We start from the raw sequence: 19,306 nt of genomic DNA, 5'->3' as shown, positions 1-19,306 counted from the left end.
CATTTTGCACTGGAGTTTATCATGCTGCATTAATTGCACATGTAGATGCACCCAGTAACTGGTCATTTGTTTGTTTCTGTATATCTAAATGTTGTGTTTAGCCATGATGGGGGAGAAAGAAAATAATTTTCTGCAAATTAATGTATCAGCCTCACTATTTAAGTGCATGGCTTTATATAAAAAAAACAAAATCTAGGTTATAGTACATAAATAGGATTGTTTCAGTTCAAGCTATACTCAGAGTAGAACAGAGATGTATTTCTTTTGTGTACAATGAACACATTTTAATTTTGTTCAGTGAGAATTAATTTACAAATGTACATGTTCATTTTTTTTAGTTCTTAACTAGCTAATGCTTTTCTGTAATATCGGTAACTGCAGGATGTTGGGCTTTTTAAAGAAATGTACTTTAACAGGGAACAAGAATCCTAAAAATACATACAAGTGAATTTTAGAATGAATCTTGTTTATGAGGTTGAGTTTAATTTAGAGCTAGTTAATCTGAAAGCTGATTATCATTTGACATACACATTGAGTTGGGAACACTGAAATTACGATGAAGGAAAACCCAATTAATACCCCCTTTTCAAAAAGAAAAATAAGAAAATGCAGTTTTTGAAGGCAAGAATTAACCCAGGCTTCCTTCTCTAACTTTCTTATAGCTAATGCTGAACAAGCTTCTTGAATGTACATAAATTACCCAAAAGAGTGCAGAATTCCAAATCTTGTATGCACAGGTTCCTAAGCTACCTTCCAGTGAGGATTTCTGAAAATAAATCTGAAGTATGCCCCATGGAAGCATATTAGCCAATAAACAATAACAGACATTTGTAGTTATGTGACTACAAATTAGTTTATCCCAGGTGGTTCAAGTGATTCCTGATCACAGGCATCCTAGACCACTCTCTGTTTAAATGTTAGGCAATGCATCTTTCTGTGTTTTTCATAACTGACATCTATATATTCTTCCACTTTTTCCATCAAGGAAATCCTACCTAAATTTTACTGTGGTTTTTTTACAGAATTTACTTAATAGTGGAGAAAAAAATGGGGAATTGATTACATCTAGTCAGTGAGAAAGCAAGGCTGTGATTGGGCTTCATTAAATTACCAGTTTTCTAAAGCATCATTTCAATATTAGGATACTGGTATTTTTCAAATACTTCAGAAATACTTGAGGGTTAGTTATACAGTAAATTTTTCTCTCCCTCTTGGGTCTCTAACGTGTACTTCTGTACTGTCCCTTGTAGCCTGCTGTTAAGTCAGAAAGAGCAATGAACAATTTAATCTGAGGCATAAAACAGTGCAGTTTCTTTTTGATTCTTTTAAACCAGGGGGAGCTACACCGGATGTCTGTGCTGAATTTGTTTCTACAAGCCTGTATTTCAGATTGGGGGAAATAGATAAGAAAATGCATTTTACAATATATGATTTTCTTTTCTTTGGGTTTAAACTAAAAACTGCTTAGATGCTACATTTTACAGACCTTTAATAAAGGCTTTTGATTGTATTGTATTATTCCAACAGCTTCTGAGGATGATTCTGAAGACTGATGCTGGTCGAACTTTTGACACTTCTTAAAGTTGAAAGAAACAAATGGAATTGCTGGAAAGATGGTGAATTGGCAAGAAAGTACCATCAATGTGCATTTATTTTTTGCTTTCTTTAGTAAAAAACACATTGAATATTACTATAGTTTTAAAAGCATTGTTGAATTCAAAATCTGCTGCACACTGGAACACAATGAATACAAAAACTATTCAGCATGTGCAAGTTAGATACACAAAGCTGTTTCCTCTTTAAGATGACACTGAGGGATGCTATGCTTTGTCTGGAAAGATACCAGATTTTGAATGTTTGAGGAACTCAGATCTTGCTTTGTTACTTTCTTCCTGTAGTCAGATTTCTGATTTTGTCTATCAAGTTTTGCTTCTCTGCTGGCACTAAGTGGTAATTGTGGGTTTTGGGGTGGAGGGTGGGGAGCCATGTACTTAAATAGCATACATTTTCCTTTTAAGAAATGCCTGTGTTAGTCTCTCTCAGTTGCTTCCAGTGTTAACATAGGATGAATGAGGGGATGAATGGCTACTGTAAAGCTACGATGTTTGGTTTCCAAATTTTATTTGAAGAGTGTTTAATTCAAACAGCAATAAGACTTGCAAGGGGCCTCTAATATTTAGTGTTGATGATGGCTTTTTTATGTACTGATTTGGAAATTGGAGATTATATTTGATATTATGTGGATATTCCAGTAAGGAATATTGCAGCGGTAACCATGCATTTCAGCATTCCTGGCAGAAATGCAACTTGATAACATTTAAAATCTTAACTAAGCTGTTTAGTTTAACAAATATTTTTTAGATCCCACATTCACTGTTAAAGCACTGGTTATCTATGTGTTTTCTAGTGTTGTCACTTCTTTATAAATAAAGATAATGATGAGATGCACACTACTGCTCTGTCATTTTCCTTTTTTAACACAGATATTTTGGAGCAGATATATGGTGCAGCTGTCTTGCTAATTTAAAATGGTAGAAAGTAGGAGTGCACCAATAAATCGGTTGGGTTATCAGATCAGCACCAGTAAAAAGAGAAATGATGTTATTGGCTATCAGCTTTTTTGGTCATTGTAGCTGATAATTAAGGCCACGTACCTGGAGCACCCTGGTGAGCGTAGTTCTGTTGCTGGCCCAAACCTATGGCAGACTACAGGTCCCAGCAAGCAGTGGGAGGGGGAGGGGGACCTGGGATTCAGTCACAGGGCACTGTACTCTGCAACAAAGGGACGGTTACTGGCTCTTGCTGCTGCCACTGCCATGCAACACCATGGGTGCAGAAAGGGCATGAGCACCCAGGGCTGCTGTGGAGACATTGGGCTGTGTGCAGGCAGGGGGAGACACAGCCATATGAGGGACATTCTGCTCTGACAGGTACCTTTGCAAAAGTGGCTTTGGGACTTTGGCTGTGTGGGGTTCGCCAGTGCTGAGACGGTGGTGTCCGTGCTGAGACAGTGGTGTGCTCGGGGGCTCTAAATGCACCTGGTGCTACTGTCCATGCGAGGGTCTGCCCTGCCTGCCCAGGACGGCAGCATAGACTGCGTAGGGAGTGGGGCTGTGGGTAGGAGCTGTGGGCAAGGGGGCGATATGCATGAGAATAAGATGGTCACCACCTTCCTCATTCAGGACGGGAGCAGGCAGAAGGCGTGTATGCACATTATAAATACAAAACAAAAATAAGGTTTATTTATGTCAGTAGTTTAAAATGCCTTGCAATATTACTAAATATCCATTATTGGATTTGGCATCAGCCAGTATGGTTGGTTAATCATTGGCTATCGATATCAACCAAGAAAACCTTTATTGTATGCATTTTCTACTAAGGGTGCACCAACTTTCCTTCCAAATCTGGTTTGAATATTCTGTGTATTAAATGTAGCTTTATTTGAGAAGTGTATAAAAATACTACTACTATCTACCTAGAGGTGCAAAAAACATATTGATTGTTACACAGATGTGGTAGCCTTTTCTGTAGCTGTGTTGCATTAAGCAAGTGAGTGGTACTCAATCACTGGCCCAGGGGGAACAGTAAAGAGCAAAGTAATGTGCTGTGGGCAACATCATACTTTGTTCTTCATGCCAACTTCTTTCCTATTTCTACTTCTCTTACCTTGTAGCTAATGATAGTAGCTTGGAATTAAGACATTAGTGACCCTGGGGTTGTAGACTACAAAGCTAAATTAAAATTATTTTTTATTTGATTAAAATCTAATCCAGTACTGGAAAAAATGGCACATTTATTGTCCACAAACCTGTCTTTCTATTAGTGGTAGATAATCTTATTTCCATAATGAAAGCGTGTACACCAGATAGAATGGGGTGAATGCCATGTCCAGAGTGTATATGCTATAAGTCTTCCTGAGATAATATTACAAGTGGAAATTTTTCCTTCAAATTCAATTTTTAAGTACATCCAGTGTCTACTACTTTGGGAACAAGAGATGGAAAAATACCTGTTGGATCATTTTGGGAATTCTGCTGCTAATCCAAGATAATTCTTGATACCATTTAGATGAGTGACATGGCTTCTTCTGAGAGACTATAATTTGGTACCATTATTACCAAATAATGGTATCATTATTTCTGATAATCTGATCAACCTAGATTTCTCAATTTATTCCCTGACACACTTGTATGCTTCATTGACTAACCCTAAATTCATCCTCTTCCAAAATGATACCCAAGAAAGTGTCAACAATTTTACCATTTTCATGGCTCTCTTCTTAAATACCCTCCAATTCATATTTACAATGAACACCACTAAACTATGAGTGTTGTAGGTCTTACTATAATGAATACTCAAAGGCCTTTTAGGACTTGGCACTATTTCATTGCTTTCCTACCACATGCTGCTGCTCTAAGCATCTCTTCTACTGATTATTTTAAACCTCATTAATCAATATATGCAACTACCATTGCCTGACATCATCGCATGCTATTCTGTTAACCTGCCATTATCCAAAGGAAACACTTAAAATGATTATAGCCCAAACTAATTTAAGTTGACAGTAGATTTAAATGTTTCTTTACCAGTGTTTTATCCAGTTTTAACAAAAATAAACATCTAGCTTTCATTTCCACTGATTCTATATTTCACTCATCTTGAGCAGATTAAGTGTAGTCTGCCTCTACTGAGGTTTGCTATGTCTTGCTGTATGGTCATGATATGCTTCCCATAAAACAACATACCCTTTATGTTTGCAGTCATTCAACAAGAGTTGACTCTGTCACAGCCACTTCATGAACAACATGATGGAAGGCATGGAACAGCATTCCAGGGTAATCAGGGTAATGGCACAGGAAGGGTTGTAGGAATGAGTCAGTAATGTTTGTGCAGTCTAGATTTTGTAGCTTGATTTTTTTTTTTTTTTTTTGAGGAGACAGCTGTGAGAGTTGAGATTAGATTAAATCACTTAAGGAAGTTAATGGCGAGAAGGAGAGCCCATGGAAGACCAGGAATGGCAAAAGACTTGGAGATAACCAATCCACAGCCACTTACTGAACTTCCTACTACTGCCACCATCTTCAGAAAACTTTTATCTAGGCACAGGGATTTCAACAGGTTTCCAGTATCTGTTAAAAGCCAATGATATTTAAATCAGTGGTAGTCTAAAGAACGCCTAGAGTATGGCCATAGAAACATGCTCTTCTTTACTGACCTTTGTTTGGTGTGCGGCAAATCTACCTGCTCCAATGGTCTTCTAGCACCAGCTCCTTTGCTTCACAAAGATGTGGTCCTCTCTTCAGAAGTCCTGATTTAAGGTTTCAAAAAAAATCAAGGTACAAAATCTAGACTGCACAAACATTACTGACTCATTCCTACAACCCTTCCTGTGCCATTACCCTGGAATGCTGTTCCATGCCTTCCATCATGTTGTTGCCTCACTTTTTCCACTCGGATTCCCTTTCTATTCTCATTATGCTCCTGGGGTTCATGTTATTTGCTGAACCTCACATGTCAGTCTCTCTCTCAAAACACACTGGTCTTTTTAAAACCAATTTAAAATGTTAGATGAAATGTTTTAAATATCACCATACCTGGCCCTACATAAATGCAGTCTGTTGCTCCACTCTTTTTTTTTTTTTTTAATTCTGTACAGGACTTTATACCTTTGCAGAAACCATTGCAGTTTGTGTCAAGTGCAATGACTAAAGCGCACACAGAAAATGGTGGCAATACAATACAATAACCACAGTGCCACGGAGCAGCATCCCCAGGGGTGGCCATGGTATCCCTGGTGGATCCATGACTGTGCTAGTTCCACCCTAAGGGCACCTTCTTGCTTCACCTACCATCTTGTTGGTAAAATAAGCCAGGAGGCTGCCCATGGGCCTTTGCTTGGTCTTGGTCTGCTGAACCCTACTTAAGCTCATTGGTCTTCAAGTCTTTTTGCTGGGCCTGTCTTTAGTACTGTGCTGCACGGGGCACCTCAGGCCTTATGGGCCAATTGCATGGATCCAACCTCTCTTTTACCACACCCCATGCCTTGTGGGTGTTACACAGTTGTTATACCCTCTGTCGAGGCCTCTGCCTACTCAGCTTCTGCCCCTTATACAGCTAGGCTTTTTGCCTAGATCCACTATGTCAGGCCCAGCTTTGAGGCACTAGCTCTCATCAATCTCCTCATGTCACCAGAACCCTGGCCCTTGTCTGCTGTTCCCCCCAGGCGCTGGGCTTCACAATCAGGTGCCCTTCTCTGGGCACTAACAAGGCCTCCTCCTCCCCTTATAGCCTCATCCCAAAACCACCAGTACAAATAATAATACAAACATAAGCCCCTGGGCTATAGCATAACCACAACCATAAAGGTAGTGCTCTGCCCATTTAAGGGGGCAAACTTCAACCCTTAGGATTAGCCCTAGGTACCCTGTTAGCTCCTAGAGTCCTACTATGCTTGGAGATGGCAAAGCAGGCAGTACAATGTCTCAGGTAACTCTCTTGTGCAGGAGCAACTTCCCCTGGATGTGGCCAGGAAAAAAATGAACCTGCCAGCCTCAGCCCTGAGCTTATGTTCCCTGGGCTCTGACTCCTTGATTGCCTGCAGGTGCCAGCTAATTACCTTGTTAACCTGTTACTCAGGGAACCTGCAGCTGTGGGGCTCTGTGTAGCCTGTCCCCCACTCCTTTGCTAAACTGCTTTTGCCCTTAAAGGAACAGGCACACCTTAGTGCCCTGAGACGCACATATTGCAGCGATCTGTTTATATACGTTAAAATGGGTGGAAGTTAGCCAGCAGAACTCTAACAAATAGTTAATTCTATCTCTAAGAGTCCCATGAACAACCCTGTGTAGAAAAGGATAACCACACACTGAAGTGGGTAGAGACTGGCATATTTTCATTGGTTTCTATACAGTGCAAACTAGTTACTAATTCTGTAGTCGCTGAAGATAAGCACAAGGCATGCAGATGGCTATCCAGCAGCCAACAGCACTGAAACATGATCAACACAAATAGACCCTCTTTGCTGTCCAACTTAATATGGATTTAAGGATCTGACTACAAATATCAAATTTGAGGGTCGGGACCATGAATTACACTTCAATCATGTAGTTAGAGTCTAAATAAGAGACCTTTTTGAAAAGCTGGACTCAGAATTCTAACTGCAATCAAATAAAAATGTGATTTTTTTTCCAAATTCTTTTTATAAGTTACCATCAAACAACTAAAATGTATGTTGCTTAAAATTATTTACTACAATATTTGAATTATAGCTCATCTTTAACAAGCCCTGTAAGGCTAAATAGTTTCAAATTCAGACTGTATTTGAGCTGGACACAAGTTAATATAACTTGTTTCTATGTAATCAGTAACTCTTTGAATTAGGACCAGTGCAAATACACTCAAAGTTTTCAGCAACATTAATTCCAAATTAACCATTTTTTCCAAATGTGTTTTACTAAAATATTCACAGGAATGAAAAAGGAGATCATGAACAAAGATAATTTTGTTTTTAAAAAAAACCTTCTTTATAGAAAACTGCAGAATTTGAAGTTTTAACATCTGTGATATAATTAAATGCTTACTCCTTTCAGAATGTCACATCACTAAATCAGACAGTGAAATACTGCAATATACAGTCAGTATACTTTATGAATATGAATGCTTGACAGCCCCATATGAGATACTCTGATGTTCGTCTTAAATCATCTTTTCTATCCATTTCCTAACAACAGCCAGCACATTACCGACATGAGCAAAGTTATGCACATATTTAAGTAGTTGTACGTCTGAAACAAATCTGAAACAGATGACAGGTTGTCACTTTTTGGTATTTAAATATGAAATTTTACAGTGATTTTAAATTTAAGCAGAATATTCATTTTCTTCTGCATCTACAAGAACAGTTTCATCACTGTATGGTACTTGAGCTGTTGAATGGCGTGCTGTACATGAAGGTCCAGAAGCAGAAGAAATACCTCTTTTGCATAGGTACCAAACTGCAGCTGTAGAAACTATCATGACTATAGTAAAAATTACAACCACAGTGGTTGTTAAGGCACTTTTACCTGAAACAAAAAAAGATAATTTAAGTGGTTGTTCATATACAAGATTTTTATACTAACAGATAAATGAATTATGTAATTGGCAAATTTATTACAGTGCAGGTAATAAATGAACTGCATACCTATACCACATGTTCAATGGCATAGAAAGGACTGGGATTATTTTGAAAATTTCCTAAACTGTTGTCCTTTTCCTTATCTCTCATTAACTTTTTGCTTTAGTTGTAGTTTTTATTATCATTTGTTGTTCGTCCTCTGCGGGCAAAGATGACCGCATCCGGTGGGGAGGGGGAGAAGAGAGAAAAGAAATGGGAAAGAAACAGGGAGGGAGACCAGAGAAAAGAAGAAAAAAGGAAAAAGGAGAAGAAAGAGAAAGAAGGGGGGTGGAAGATAGGTCGCGTGGGTACGTAGGTGACTTATAAGCCTGATCTTTGCCTTGAATTTTACCATTTAATTGCTTCACAAAATCCTAATAATGAAACTTCCTTTTACATACAAATTCTCAATACAATTTTCTGAAGTTCTTTAAACAAGTCAGTATTTTGAAATCAAAAGGCATAATCTATGCTGGGAAAAAATCAAACCTTTTCCTAAAATAGTGAACATTCCCTGTGGCAGAAGTATTTTCCAGCCATGTTTTCATTATCCCAGAGATAAACTAACATGGTGGAAGACTGGCTATTTGTTTTATGGTTTTTTGGTGGCCTCTCTTTGGGAAAGAAATTTCTTGGGAAACCTGTATTTATAAATTTATCAGTGAACTCAACCCATAATGTTGGTGCTCACTACCAAGAAATCTACTTTTTATGCAAGATGTAAAAAAATAAAATTAAATTAAAGCACCAGATCTTGTGCCTTTCTTGGTAAATGGAAAATGCAGTAGTTAGAGCACTGGACTGTAACTTGTCTCATGAATACTGTAGGGCAGGGGTATCAAACTCATTTGGCCCTGTGGGCACGGGACTGATTTGCGCACATAACATGCACCAGGCTGTCTCCACACATCCCATACAATGGGATGTGGGCCGGCATGTGCTGTATGTAGCATGCGGAATTCAGTCCAAGAAACACAGGCAGCACTGTGGGCCTGATGACAGAGCTACCATCCAGCCCATATCTTTGACACCCCCTACACGCCATGCTATATGGAAACGGAATGAGTTGTTGCAAACTTTAGTCTAATTCTTTCCCTTTTATCCCCTTCCAAGCCTATACCAGAGTTTAGGTGGCCCCCAAGAGAAGTGAGTAGGGCCTTCCCTCAAGGGAGTTATTTGTCCTATCTCCAATGAGACCAATTCACTTGGGGTTTTTGGAGATATGGCTAAATCATGATCACACAGATCTAATAGGTTGTATTAAGGTTTCAGATCCGTGTAAATACAGAATAAATCCATTCAAAACAATGGAAGTTGCTTCAGTTTCACAAATATGCACGAGGAGGATTTGGCTTTGATTAAAGTCCCCACAGAGGACACATGAAAATAATTATACCAGGTATATTTAAGTTGCTGGCTAAATTCATACATAAAAAGTCCATTCCTCCCAGAAATACCAATGTGACTACTAGTTTTTTTCTGATACTTCTGTTAACTGTGTCACATTTTTGTTATATTTTCAGGTCACCTACTTAGTCTGCAGAAAAGGAGGGGTTAAGTGCCAAGGCTGGCCCCTAGACCAGTGGTTCCAAAACTCTCACAGACTGTACACCACCAATTTAAAATGATACAACCTTATGTATCACCAGTAATTTTTTGTCATATAAAGTAGTTACAACAAATCTGATAACGCATACCACTGACAGGTTGTCTGCATACCACTAGTGGTACCTGTACCACAGATTGGGAACCGCTGCCCAAGACAGATGGCTCTTTAGTATCTACAGCTGTGAATTGTGAATGGCTGTGCTGGCCTATCAACACAGGTGAGATAGCCAACACCCAGGAGGGTAGGGACGATAAACATGACAAAAGGCAGAGCAGGCTGGATAAGGCAGTCTGGCAGGTTTAGGGCCAGAAGAGTCTTTGGGGAGCTGGAGAGATTAAAGGGAACAGCTGAGTATCTTTGGGGAGTAACTCAGGATTGCGCAGGCTGGATTGGGGACAAGAGGGACTGCTTTGGAAAGGACACAGAACTTCTGACTAGCTGGCATTTACCCCAATAAATGCTCTGACTGAAGAGACTGTCTGCTGTGCTGCATGGAACAGTGTGGTGCACTGGGTCACACTAAAAGGAGGTGAAGTCCCTCTCAGGAGTAGAACTAGATGCTAGCCTCTTGAATCACAGCACAGAAAACCAGGGAAGGTGATGGATAGCAAGACTGGGATCTCAGAGTGGGAAGGAGCTCAGGCTCCCCTCCTTGTTCTAAAAGCCAAGCCTGAGCTGATTTCAAGGGACTCCTCAGAGACTGGACAAAGCTCTAGTGGCATCCCCTTGGAGGGCTCTCTGTGGCAACCTGCATAAATCATTTTATTAGAACTTTCAGTGAGAGGAAGTAGCAGCTAACTTCCACCCTTTGGATTTAGGAAACGAATGCTTTTGGATATTTACATTTTAGAATGTGTTCAGCAAGTTGTTAGGGTTGTTGGTAGTCGTGTTGATCTAAGGACATACGCAGACAAGGTTCTTTGGGTAAATGTGATATATCTTTTATTAATCCAAATAAATAGTTGGAAAAAATGTTCTTTGCAAGCTTTCGGGCACAAACAACCTTCTTCAGGCATATCGAGACTCTGTGATCTCTTCTGAGTAGAATAGAAGCCCAAATGCAAAATGCAGGTCTGTGAAATGCAAATGCCTGGCAGTGAGGATCAGAAGGGTGGAAGACAATAGTGAGACACAGGAAAGGAGGGGGGAAATGGGCAATGTTGAACTGGTGATAGAATGTAGCTTCTAAATTGCAGACAAGTTACCTGGGGTTATCAGATGTCAGGCAGGTTATAATGTGCCATAAATTCAACATCTATATTTAGCCCATGATTTTTTGCATCCAGAAGATTTATGAAGTGAAGTGTGTAGGCTAGTCTGTGAAAGGTGTTTTGTAAATTCCCTTTGAGGATTAGAACTGAGATTGGAGACAGAGTCATTGTCTTGTGAGAAGTCTGCACCCACAGATAGTTGGGTATTTGTGTCTTTGATAGATTTTCAGTGTGCGTTCATTCTGGTGTGCAGCTGTTGTTTGGTTTCTCCTACGTATTTTCCATCAAGGCACTTAGTGCACTGGATGAGATGTATTACATTTCTGGAGGTGCAGATGTAAGATCCAGGAATGGTGATGGTTCTGTTGTGGGATGTAGTTATTGTAGGGGTGGTAGTGATGTGTTGGCAGGTTTTACATTCCCTGGCATGGTCTGGATCCATTCGGTGTGCTTTGGGCCATAGGAAGTTTGCTTCTGGTGATGAGGTTAGTGAGGTTTGGTGCTTGTTTAAAGTCTAGGATGGGTGGTTCTGGAAAGATCTCTTTAAGAACTGGGTCTTCTCCTAGTATGGGTTGCAACTGTTTGAGGATTTTCCATATAGATTCCAGGGAAGGATGGTATGTCATCACTAACGGTGTGCAATTCATAGGGATTTTCTTTTTGTACTGCAGTAATTCTTCACGTGGTATCTGGGTGGCTCTTTCAAAAGTGCAGTCTGTCTCTCTGGAGGAGTGTCCTTGTTGGTTGAAAGCCCTTTTGAGATTTGTGAGATGACAATCGTGGGTATTCTCCTCAGTGCAAACTTGGTGGTATCAGAGGGCTTGACTGTACATTACAGCTCTCTTGGTGCGTTTAGGGTCATTGATGGTTCTTTGTAGATATGTATATTGATCCCTGGGTTTCTTGTATATGGTGGTTTGTGTTTTACCATTCTGAATATTGATCATACTGTCTCAAAAGGAAATGCTTGTGCTGAAGTATTCAAGAGAGAATCTGCTGGAGTGGGGATGGTTACTAAATTTGTGATGGCAATCAATCAGAGACTGCAGGTTTTTGGTCCAAATGATGGAGCATCTATATATCTTAGATATAGCATGGGTTTGATGGTACAGTTCTTGAGGAATTCTTTGGGTCTTAAAGATATTACCCAATGTACCTGCTTCATCCTCACACACAACAACTTCTGTTTTAACAACCAACACTTCCTCCAGACCATGGGCACAACTATGGGCACCAAAACAGCCCCAAAATAAGCCAACCTTTTCATGGCCCACCTGGAAGAAGAATTCCTCAAGAACTGCACCATCAAACCCACAATTCACCAGCAGACTCTTGATATTCCTGAAGAAGGGTGTCTGTGCCCAAAAGCTTGCAAAGTACAATTTTTCCAACTATTTAATTTGTCTAATAAAAGATATTACATTTACCCAAAGAACCCTGTCTGCTTTCAAGAAGTTGTTACATTTATATTATGGTTGATTATGGTTAGTTGTAACCTGTTTGGCCTCACTGAAATAAGCAGCCCAACCCATATACTTGGTAGTAACAGTATTCATTTAATAGGAATAACAATTGTTTCAGAGCATTCTTTTTATATCCTGAATCAATCCAGATACGATTAAAGCTAGGTGTACATTAGGAGCACACTTGCACTGACACTCAACAAAGAACTCCTGTATTATACAGAGTGGTAACAAACATGCTGATGTAAAGGGACAAAATAAATCCCCATTTTAAAACGCTTTAAGACATTAAAATTCTGTTTTCTCAACAGGTATAAAATCATAGATTTCATAGACATTAGGGCTGGAAGGGAACTCGGAAGATCATCGAGTCCAGCCCCCTGCCCAAAGGGCAGGAAGTCAGCTGGGGTCATAGGATCCCAGCAAGATAAGCATCCAGTTTGCTCTTGAAGGTGTTCAATGTAGGCGCTTGAACCACCTCCGGTGGCAGGCTGTTCCAGACCTTGGGGGCTCGGACAGTAAAGAAATTCTTCCTTATGTCCAGCCTGAAACGGTCTTGTCGTAGTTTATGACCATTCGACCTAGTCGTCATCCCTTGGGGCGCTGTGGTGAACAAACATTCCCCCAGATACTGGTGGTCACCCCTGAAAAACTTACATCCCCATTATGGTAACATTCACCACCACCCTGTGATTGTGTGTACTGTCTGCTGCTGGTGAGTACCAAAACTGTCTTGTAAAAGTGGTACAAATAGGTCTGGGGGTCAGTACAGCTGAGGTCTTTGAACGTATCCTTATTTCATAGATTTCCTGGATTTCATAGACATTAGGGCTGGAAGGGACCTTGGAAGATCATCGAGTCCAGCCCCCCGCCCAAAGGGCAGGAAGTCAGCTGGGGTCATAGGATCCCAGCAAGATAAGCATCCAGTTTCATCTTGAAGGTGTTCAATGAAGGCGCTTGAACCACCTCCGGTGGCAGGCTGTTCCAGACCTTGGGGGCTCGGACAGTAAAGAAGTTCTTCCTTATGTCCAGCCTGAAACGGTCTTGAAGTAGTTTGTGACCATTCGACCTCGTCATCCCTTGGGGCGCTCTGGTGAACAAACGTTCCCCCAGATGCTGGTGGTCACCCCTGATAAACTTGTAGGTGGCCATCAGATCACCCCTGAGCCTGCGCTTTTTCAGGCTAAAGAGCCCCAGGGCTCTCAGCCTGTCATCGTAGGGTCTGCTTCCCTGACCTCTGATCATGCGCGTGGCTCTTCTCTGGACTCTCTCAAGCTTCTCCACATCCTTTTTGAATTGTGGAGCCCAAAACTGGACACAGTACTCCAGCTGCGGCCTCACTAAGGCCGAGTACAGGGGGAGAATGACGTCCCGGGATTTGCTTGAGAAGCATCTATGGATGCAAGCCAGCGTTTTGGTCGCTTTACTAGCCGCCGCATCGCATTGCAGGCTCATGTTCATCTTTTGGTCAATGATGACCCCCAAGTCTCTTTCTTCCATAGTGCTAGCCAACATAGCACTGCCGAGCCTATAAGGATGCTGCGGGTTTTTTTTCCCAAGGTGGAGAACCTTGCATTTATCGGCGTTGAACACCATCAGATTCTCGTCCGCCCACTTGCTGAGCCTGTCCAGGTCAGCCTGGATAACCTGCCTGTCTTCTGGTGTGGATGCTTTGCCCCAAAGTTTGGTGTCATCGGCGAACTTGGCCAGTTCTGATCGCTTCTGACTCCAGTGTCCACATCATTAATGAAGATGTTGAACAGTATGGGTCCAAGGACAGAGCCTTGGGGGACCCCACTGGTCACAGGACACCACGATGAGTGACTTCCATCGATTACTACCCTCTGGGTCCGACCCCGGAGCCAATTTTCCAGCCAGTGGATCGTGGAGGACCCAAGGCGACAATTGGCCAGTTTCTCCAAGAGGCGATCATGGGACACCAGATCGAAGGCTTTTTTGAAGTCAAGATATATGACATCAATCTCTTCTCCCTTGTCCAGGTGATAGGTCACCTGGTCGTAGAAGGAAATGAGATTGGTCAAGCAAGACCTACCCGCAACAAACCCGTGCTGGCTATCCCTTAAGATGTTGGCGTCGGCCAGTCCATTAAGGATGGCCTCTTTAATAAACCTTTCTAAGATCTTCCCCGGGATAGAAGTCAGGCTGATGGGCCTATAGTTAGCCGGATCCACTTTCCTCCTTTTCTTGAAGATAGGCACCACATTGGCCTTCTTCCAGTCTTCGGGCACGACACCAGAGCGCCAAGAGTTTTCAAAGATCCGCGCTAGAGGCTGGGCTATGATGCTCGCCAGCTCCTTGAGTACCCTGGGGTGAAGATTGTCAGGGCCGGCTGACTTGAAGGTATCCAGCTTCTCAAGATGTTCCTTCATGAAGTCAGCATTAATGGAGGGCAGGGGATCACCCTCACCCGGACTTCCCTGTCCCGTAGCGGGCATGGGCGTCCCATGGGACTGATGAAAGACATCAGAGTAAACCTAAGCTAGCTTGTTACAACAGCACAGTAAATGGCCCCAAGTTATGGTGGGTTAGTATTTTGCATACAAAATCTATAGACATGAGGCAGTAGATCTTCAGGAGTCAGTTTCATCAGACACAATTTCACAGGCTTCATAGCTCAACAATGACCTATTTTGCAAGCAAATGTATAATTTAGTTTAGATGGCCATAGAAAATGGATCATGTTTTAGAATATTCTGTGCTAACAGAGAAGTGTCATAGCTGGTATAGTACTTCTACCAACCCTCCTGCCTTGTGAAGTTCAAATTTAAGTCATAAAGCTTTTCTGCTGTTTGAGAAAATGCATATAGCTTAATGAGAGAACATAAGCTGATGTGATAGTTATGCACATTATACAAGAAGTGCTTATAGAAAAAGCATAACCAGGATAACTAAAGTGTAAGCTGAGAGAAAAGTGAGACATTAAATAATATCTGGAAACCATCTTCAAACTGTTCATAAATTTCAAGCAAAGGAATGTAAACACTCACCTGGTAGATACTTCTTTTCATAAGCAGCTACAAGGACAAAAAAACAGGATCAGAGTTATAATTAAGTATATGTTTCTTGTTTGTATTCAATATACAACTTAAAAAAATAGCTTTCAAAGTCTAGGCAATGGACAGAAGAACCCAGTCCTATAGGAAAAAGTGTACCAGTTGTACTCGCATATAAAGAAATGCTTCCCACAGTCATATAGAGCTAAAAGCAGCCTGAACTAGAATGTCTGCCGTAATGGAGGATAAAGGAAATTCAGAATAACGTGGCTGAAGTGAAGGCAAAGAGAAGTATCACTTAAGCATAAAACTAATAATATCGGCTCCCTAATTTTCCTGAGAGAAGTCACTTTGGCTCATTTCCATGCCATGGACCAATTCTTTTCTTACTCACCAGAGTAAGTGCCCTGAATTCAACAATTTTTCCAACTATTCAGTTGGTCTAAAAAAAGATATTGCATTTACCCAAAGAACCTTGCCTGCCTGAATTCAACAGTAACTCTCAATTTACACAGGTGTAACTGAGAGTGGAATAGGGTCCTAGTAGTACCATTGTTAATGAAATGACCAGCTTTTACCATTCATTTATGGACAACTGGTTTGATGAGGCAGTAACATAATGTATTTTCATATTTTAGTAATACTGTTTTAGCTATAGAAAACTTCAGCTACTTTACACACAAAAAAAATAATTCCATGAATAGCTATTCTGTTGGAAGAGACAGGGTAAGCTGCAGAGGGATTCCTACCTTGAGCCTGCTCACTCTCTTCTTGGCAGCTTCTTTCAGATTGAAATCATATGCACTGGCATATGGCTAACTATTCTGGAAGTGAGGAGACAATTCCTTTACAGGCTATACAAAGCAAGTCAGTGAATTAGATGATAGCGTCTCTAATGCCGTAGTTGGGACCGGGAGCAGTAGTTGGGAGCAGGAGCGGGCGCACATGTGCTGCAAGCACACGTGTGCCCTCAACACACTCACCCAAGACCAGCATCGGCGGCGGCGGCAGCAACAGCTGCTGAAAGGTAAGCAGGGCAGAGGGGCGGGCACAGCTGCAGCAGATCCAGAGGGAAAGCCCCCAGATCCCATTTAGCAAAAAGCAGCAGGGAACCACGCTCCCGAACTGCGTGCAAACAGGTGCACTCTGTAAGAGCGCGCCAGTGTTTGCGCTGGTGTTTGCACACAGCGGGCATGCAGGAGGAGCCAGGTCGGAGGCTTTGGCAGGGGAAAGAGGAGGACTCGTAGCTCTATGGACATGATAAGGACACAGCGCGTTGCTGCTAGGGACCCTGCCCCGGTGGTGCCGCCTACCTGGGGCTCTTCTGATGCCTCCACCCAGGCAGGGCCTGTGGGGGGGGTGGCAGCACCCTGCCCCCGTCTGTGGGGGCAGCCTGGCAGGGACCCTGTGGCCAGGGGGCAGGAGAGGGGAATGGGAGTCCCCCCCGGCCCCGGGAGAGACCCGCTGCAGCGGTATGCCAGACGGTCGCCTCCAGAGTCAGAGCTACTCGTACTACCAGTGTCATCTCCCCAGGTACAGCTGGGGAACAGTTAGAAGGCCCTGGCAGCTGTGGAAGAGGAGGCAGGAGAGGATGCCTCCAGAAGAGGCGATGCCATGCCACGCACAGCACACACTAAATGGTGCCGGAACACCAAGAGGAAGTGACACCAGGTCCTTGTCATCGGCGACTCCAACCTGAGAGAAACGGAAGGGCCTGCCTGGAGCTCGGATTCAGGATGTCACGGAGATGATCCCAGACCTCATCTGACCCTCTGATCAATATCTCATGGTCCTCATCTGTGTGGGAACGAATGACATGGCCAGGGGCAGCCTGGACTGCTTCATGAGAGACTATAAGGCTGTAGGGGCCAAGCTCAAGGAGATGGGGGCGCAGGTGGTTTTCTCTTCTATTCTTCCAGTGAGAAGATGCGGACATAGCCACGAGGCATGCATTGGTGAGGTCAACCGGCGGCTTTGGAGCCGGTGTTACCAGGTGGGCCTTGGGTTCTTGGACCATGACCCACATTTCTGCACAGAGGACATGCTTGGGTGGTACAGGCTTCATCTCGCTCCAAAAGGTAAGTGTGTTTTTTCTTCTAGGCTGGCTGATCTTGTACAGCAAGTTTTAAAATAGGTTCGTCAGGAGACACGGACACAGAGGAACATGAAGACACTTCACCATCAAGCCAGGTGACGTGTGCAGGTAGTACCCAGGTAAGTGACAGGGGCCAGGGCAGGCTTAGGAACAAAGGGGCGGTATGTGCACCTACAGGAGGCCTCAAATGCCTCTACACAAATGCTCGAAGCATGGGGAAAAAGCAGGAGGAACTTGCCCTCCTGCTAGGTAGCAAAAACCCAGACCTAGTGTGGCTCACAGAGACCTGGTGGGATACTACCCATGACTGGGCAGTGGGCATTGAGGGCTACAGGCTTTACAGGTGAGACAGAGCTGGGGAAAAAGCGGGGGGCGGGTAGCACTCTACATCAAAGAGCAATACACATCCTCGATGATCAGGATGCGGTCAGAGGAAGGGAAAACTGAGGTGCTCTGGGTAAAAATACAAGGGGATTGTGGGGGAAGGGACATGATAGTGGGCGTCTAGTACAGACCACCTCACCAGGGGGATGAGCTGGACCTGGAATTCTCAGGTCAACTCACGGAGCCTGTAAAGCAGGGGCGGGCAATTATTTTGGGCAGAGGTTTCACTTACTGAGTTTTGGCAAGCCATTGAGGGCTGCATGATAGGCAGCCCATGGCAGATAAATATTAATTTTCTACATGTTTAGGGGCCTCGCGGGCCGGATAGAATAGCCTGGCGGGCCGCATTTTGCCCACTCCTCCTGTAAAGTCAAGGGATGTGGTTGTCATTGGTGACCTAAACTACCCAGACATCTGCTGGGAAGAGCAGTCAGCCAGGTCCGACTGCTCACGTAGGTTCCTAGCCGGGATACAGGACCTCCACCTAACCCAGGAGGCGCATAGTCCCACCAGGTGAAATGCCTTGCTGGACTTGGTCCTTGCCACAGGCGACAACCTGGTAAGGGGTCTGTGGGTACTCGACCACCTGGGCTACAGTGATTATTGCCTGCTGGAATTTACTATCCAGCACAGCGTGGTGAAAGCAAGCAGTAAGGCAAAAGTCCTTGACTTCAGGAGGGCCAACTTCAATGACCTAAGATTAGTAGGAGAGGCACTGAGGTCTCGGAGCTTCAATGAGATGGGAGTCCAAGACAGGTGGTGGTTCCTCAAGGAGGTGATCCTCCAAGCTCAAAAGGAGTCAGTCCTAATGCGTACCAAGGGGGGCAGGAGTGCTATAAAGCCTCCATGGCTTGGCAAAGGCATTCAGGAGGGCCTGAGAGCAAAAAAGGAGGCATATAAACAGTGGAAGCAAGGGGATATCACCAAGGAGGATTACACCTCCACTGCTTATGACTGCAAGGAGGCTGTTAGCAAGGCCAAGGCAGAGATGGACCTAGAGCTATTGACCAGAATTAGGGATAACAAAAAGTCCTTTTTCAAATACATAGGGAATAAGAAGGCACCAGGTAACATGGGGCCCCTACAGGACAGGCTTGGCAATCTGGTGACTGCAGCAAACAAAAAAGCTGACCTCTTTAACGAATGTTCTTTTGTTGTTCTCCCGCCCTGGCGGGGGGTCGGGCTAGAAGATCTATTAGGTCCCTTCCAACCCTAAAACTATGAAACTATGAAACTATAAGGAACTTTTGGAGGGGCTGGACGTGTTTAAATCAGCAGGTCCAGATGCTCTTCACCTGAGGGTGCTGAGGGAATTGGCAGGGGTCATAGCAGGGCCCCTGGCACAGCTTTATGAGCACTTGTGGGGAACTGGCCA

At 43.1% G+C, this 19,306-nt stretch overlaps 2 protein-coding genes across 2 annotated transcripts in view; one reads left to right on the top strand and one right to left on the bottom strand.

The window, feature by feature from the left end:
- Positions 1-2,453, top strand: part of MARCH7 (membrane associated ring-CH-type finger 7) — a 37,673-nt gene extending 35,220 nt beyond the window's left edge. The window contains 2 exon segments of the mRNA XM_025199926.1: positions 1,528-1,549; positions 1,551-2,453. Coding sequence (XP_025055711.1) covers positions 1,528-1,549; positions 1,551-1,581 — 53 coding nt within the window. The 3' untranslated portion in view covers positions 1,582-2,453.
- A 5,059-nt stretch (positions 2,454-7,512) lies between these two features.
- The window catches only part of LOC102381124 (lymphocyte antigen 75), a gene marked incomplete at its 5' end in the record, with an annotated part of 121,167 nt that continues 109,373 nt past the window's right edge, over positions 7,513-19,306 (bottom strand). Inside the window, 2 exons of the mRNA XM_025199967.1 lie at positions 7,513-8,063; positions 15,447-15,473. Coding sequence (XP_025055752.1) covers positions 7,861-8,063; positions 15,447-15,473 — 230 coding nt within the window. The remainder of the gene's footprint in view (positions 8,064-15,446; positions 15,474-19,306) is intronic.

The sequence above is a fragment of the Alligator sinensis genome, unplaced genomic scaffold (assembly GCF_000455745.1).
Source record: "Alligator sinensis unplaced genomic scaffold, ASM45574v1 scaffold389_1, whole genome shotgun sequence".
NCBI classification, from domain to species: domain Eukaryota; kingdom Metazoa; phylum Chordata; order Crocodylia; family Alligatoridae; genus Alligator; species Alligator sinensis.
Note: the sequence above shows the minus strand (reverse complement) of the source record. Positions and strands in the feature narration are given on the sequence as shown.